We start from the raw sequence: 4,664 nt of genomic DNA, 5'->3' as shown, positions 1-4,664 counted from the left end.
CTGTTTTCACTTTATTTTATTCTATTACATAATCAGCGTTAGTTATTTCATTGAGAGTATCTTCTCTTTCGATGTGTCACTCCTAGCCCAGGAACAAGCAGCCATAAGGTTCTGTGTGCAGAGGAGAAACCCTCTCGCCCCACGTTGCCTCGGGCCCCTGACAGAACGCACCCCTGGGTGTCACGAGTGCATGAGTGTCGATGAGGTCAGGGGCATGGCGCGGAGACCGCTCAGCTGCGCTGTTCGGATGAGGAGTCCGGGGCGCGGTTGTTCGGAGGTGGACAGTGCGCACGTGTGAGTTTGCGTGTTGCACTTTCAACTTACTACACGAGATGTAGAGCAGCAGAACGTATTTTGAAAAACGTGTGTTCTAGAGCAGGGATTAGCAGACTTCTGAGAAGGCCAGGTCATAGACATGAGGCCGCACAGGTCACGTGTTCTCTGAGGCAGCCACTCGGCTCTGCCGTTGTAGCGTGACCCTAAAGCTGCCACAGACGGCACCTAAGCACACCGGAAGCGTCCCAGCAGAACCGTATCTACTGCTGCAGAAGTGCGGGTATCGCGTCATCCTCCCACGACGCGGCATGGTCTTTGAGCTCCCCTCCCCAGCCACACAGATGTGGGAGCCGTTCTGCGGGCCACGATACAGGCGGGCGGCCAGGCTCGGACCTGGGCTGTGGTTTGCAGACCCCTGTTCTGGACCAAAGAGGGTGATGCTGAAACATGTCAGCAGAACAGTTAACCTCGGGGCTTTGGGGCATTGTAAAGGCCTTAGAATCTTAAGTTCCGGGAGTAGAGGCGAGTGGACTCGGCGGGCGGGTGAGCATCCATCGTCTGCTCACAGTCCCAGCGCTGCGGCTGTGAGTACTCAGAGAAACAGCTCGGCGTCGAGTGCTTTTAATTATTTGCAGAGTCAGAGTGAACATGACCCGGAACAGAGAATAAACGTTTCAATCTCTGTGGCACTCAGGAAGCAGAGAGGTTTGTGTAGAAAGAGAAGCGACGAAGTAGGAAACGGTCACAGTGAATGTCGCACAGTTACTTGTCGTTCCCAAGATAAACACCTGCTTGCTTTGGCTGTTGTCCTTACGTCAGGTTACAGATCACCTCTGAAGCCTGAGAATGCGAGTGACCCTGCGAGCTTAGGGGGCGGGGTGTGGGGCGCGTCCTTCCTCCAGGACACGGACGCCAGGCATTCCACGTCCACAGCGCGTCGTCGAAACAGCTCCTAGATGGGTTCCAAGTGGCTGGAAACGTAACGGAACTGTGCCATTTGTTTTTAGAGCTGTTAGCCTCGATTAACCACGGTGTGCAAGGGAACGAGACCCAGGCAGACAAGGCTCGTGTGCGGGTCGGCTAGGGTGCCTCGCGGCCGCGTGTGTGCTGACTTTCTGCCTGTGCAGCTGTTCATCTCGCCGAGGCAGCATCTGCACACTCCTGGGCGGACCGTCCGCTGGCTTCAGCAAGGGCTGCAGCGAGGCATAGCCGGCATAGTGCAGATGATCTCGGCGTTGCCGTTTTTAGAAGCGGCCGTCCGTCTGACTGGCTGGCGTCTGCTTCTCCCTTTGTCATACGTGCTGGAGAGAGCTCAGTTTTCCGAATGCAGGTAGCCCTCAGTTCCAAGTTAACCGCTGTGTTAAAAGCCATGGCCTGTAATGTGAGGTGGACTGAGGGACGATCCTCCAATGTAGTTTAATTCAGGAATCAGTCTTCAAGAAAGAACCAGCTGCGGTGAACTTTCTCTTACCACGTTCGGCATGACGGACACGTGACCCTGACGAGAGAAGGTTATTTTATGGGCTAGTGGTTCTTGTCGCAGGTCCACCGCAAGATCCGGGAGGACTCGGACATGGCCCAGGACTCGCTGCAGTGCCTCGCCCAGCTCGCCTCGCTGCACGGGCCCGTCTTCCCGGACGAGGCCGCCCAGGTCGAGTACCTGGCGCGCTTCATCGAGGGGCTGCTGAGCACCATCAACGGGTAGGCGCAGGGGCCGCGGGGGCTCTGGGGGCTTGCAGGGTCTCCGTCCCGGGGGGCAGAGTGCGGGAAAGAAGCCAGTCACGCTGCCCTCTTGTGTTCTGAATTTGAAGTTAATATGGAGACACGCCTTTAAAAGTGAACGGATAAGTTGTAATCTCTGCGTGTTTGGGAATGAGTAACTGTGACGTGTCCTCACCACCGCCTGGTGACGCTCCTGCCTGATTTGTAGAATCGAAATAGAAGACTCGGAAGCCGTGGGGGTCTCCAGCATCATCAGCAACCTGATCACGGTGTTTCCTCGGAGCGTTCTGACCGCCGTGCCCAGCGAGCTGTTTGCCTCCTTCGTGAACTGCCTCACGCATCTCACCTGTTCCTTCGGGCGGAGCGCCGCGCTGGAGGAAGTGGTGAGTGATGGCCTGGTCCCCGGGAGCCGCCGCGCCTGCGGGCGCCGCGTGCGGCCGCGGGGCATTCTGGCGCACGCTGTTGTTTATGAGAGCGTGTTTTCTGGCAGTCTGCTCGGGAACGTGACTTTTAAATATTCGTGGATCGAAATTATTTTAGTAGATTAAATGTATTGGTCTCGAGATTTTGACTTGGAAATAATTTGGTACCTGAATGTAGGAAATGGAATGAAATGTGTGTGGAAAGCCCATTTTAGCAATAAAAACTTTAAAGGTTGCTGCTAACTCCGTGGTAAAGTTCTGATTACATGCAGCTTTGAATGTTTCTAGAGAACTTTTGAATTTCGGATTTCTGGAAATTATGTGAATATAATAGTTCAAATATTTGTAACCATTCTTATTTTGATCAGACTGCGCTCTTCAATTTTTTGGTGCTGTGGTTTAATAGCATGTCTTGGTAGAATTTAATTTTCAGGAAAATTAAGACCAATAACAGCACTGAAGATGTTTTGGGCACATATTTTCAGATATATATTTTCCAGATTTTTATATTTAATTTGGAAAACATGTACTTGAACTCCTTGACAGCTGTGTTTGTAACAGCCATGAATAAGCACATGAATCATGGGAAATAATGGATGTTTTTCCCTGCAGAGTAGTCATTAAATTGGGGCACTCGTTTTTCTCTTTACGAATCAAAATGTGGATCTTTTCAGAGATTCTAAGGGAACAAAAACTGTAAGTCTGTCAGAATTTCATGCCAAACTTTCACCGAGTTGTTTGTTTGGGCGTCTGGCAAAGTGCACGTGGGCTTTCCGTGTCCCTTCAGAGCGCAGAGACTCGGGGGTGGCTGTGTCTGGCCGGGGCAGCGGTCTGATGACACAGCAGGCCAGGCAGATGCTTGCACGCCGGAAAAGATGTGGGTCGTGGAGGAAGAGAGGCGGTAGGCATCGTGCGCGGGGTTTTAATTTTCCGGAGCAGGGGGTGGGGGGTGGATTATGTTCTGTGTGTGGAAATACAGTGGGCTTCGGTATTCACTTTATTCAGATGATCGCAAATCCTGACTCACTCAGGTGTCATTCGCGTGGTTCGTTGAGCTTTGTCTGCCCCCCCCCCGCAGGTTCGTGTGTTTTCTCTTCTGAATCTGGTGGATTAAGCAGCACGTCAGTCTCTCATGTAGAAACACAGGGACCTTGGGGTTTCCGTTAGCGGGTTACAGACGTCCCAGACGGTTTACGGAAGAGTTGCTGGGAGATGCGCAGCGTTCTTGGCCTGAAGAGCTTCAGGTTAAAGTGGGTTTATCGTGACCAGAGACGCTGGGGTCGTGACACCCAGGTGGCTGTGCTCGTCTCGTGCGTGTGGGGCTCTCGCTGCAGCAGAGGGTCGCTTCTCCTTTCTTTTCATCAACCAGTTTCTTTTAATCCTGTGACTTTAAAAAATGTTTTTAAAAAATAATGTTTGTGCAGCGTGTCGCATGGCTCCTAGTGGCTCGGCAGGGCGGGGGCTGCACGCAGGGCGCCCTCAGACAGCAGGGGCCCCGCCTGCTAACTCCGTGGTAAAGTTCTGATTACGTGCAGCCTGTGGCCCCCTGGGCGCCTGGCGGTTGTGGTGCTGGCACGTAGTGGCACTCGCCGTCGAGCTGGAGTGGAAAAGCACAGAAAGAAAGGACCTTTCAAGTTAAAATGAAGAAGTGGAGGGATCTACAACTCCTTTGGGAGTCGGTGTGGAACAGAGACCATGAGCCGGGGGGAATGGTCTGGTCCTGAGCCAGGCCGTCGTCGCCTGCTGGACCTTGGGGCCAGCTCAGCCTTGTCCCGTCCTGGTCCCCGTGCTGCAGTGAGGGCTGTGGTTTCTCCCGCACCTGGCGGGGCCTGCCCAGTGTACAGAGAAGTGCAGAGTGCCGGTGACAGACGTGGAAGCCGTGTGACGTGTCCTGTGTGCCACGTGAGACCGCGCTTGGTTCCTCATTCTCTGCAAGCCAGTGACGTCAGAGGTGGTTTTCTTTGTAAGTCTAATTCTGTGCAGTGTTTTCTGGTTTCCTTTGACACGGAAGGAGCGTCTTTTCCCAGCAGGAAGCAGACTCCACGTGCGCCCTGGCTTTATTGGGGAGGATCATCCCAGAACGGGGTTCAGAGAACGTGCAGCCCGTCCCCGTTTTTAGAAATGCGTGGCTCTGGCCAGGATTAAGTTGCTGTAGCCAGATTTTAAAAAAGAGGGTCTCGATGCTCATGTGGTTCGTGACGCATGTCCTCACTGGTGGCCGCGGCCATGCGTGAGGAGACCCAT

At 53.5% G+C, this 4,664-nt stretch overlaps 1 protein-coding gene across 1 annotated transcript in view; it reads left to right on the top strand.

The window, feature by feature from the left end:
* Positions 1-4,664, top strand: part of XPO4 (exportin 4) — a 67,148-nt gene that overhangs the window by 32,416 nt on the left and 30,068 nt on the right. The window contains 2 exon segments of the mRNA XM_006904814.3: positions 1,820-1,977; positions 2,207-2,381. Coding sequence (XP_006904876.1) covers positions 1,820-1,977; positions 2,207-2,381 — 333 coding nt within the window.

The sequence above is a fragment of the Pteropus alecto genome, unplaced genomic scaffold (assembly GCF_000325575.1).
Source record: "Pteropus alecto unplaced genomic scaffold, ASM32557v1 scaffold80, whole genome shotgun sequence".
In the NCBI taxonomy this organism is placed as follows: domain Eukaryota; kingdom Metazoa; phylum Chordata; class Mammalia; order Chiroptera; family Pteropodidae; genus Pteropus; species Pteropus alecto.
The sequence above is the reverse complement of the archived record's forward strand: the minus strand, read 5'-3'. Positions and strand labels throughout refer to the sequence as shown.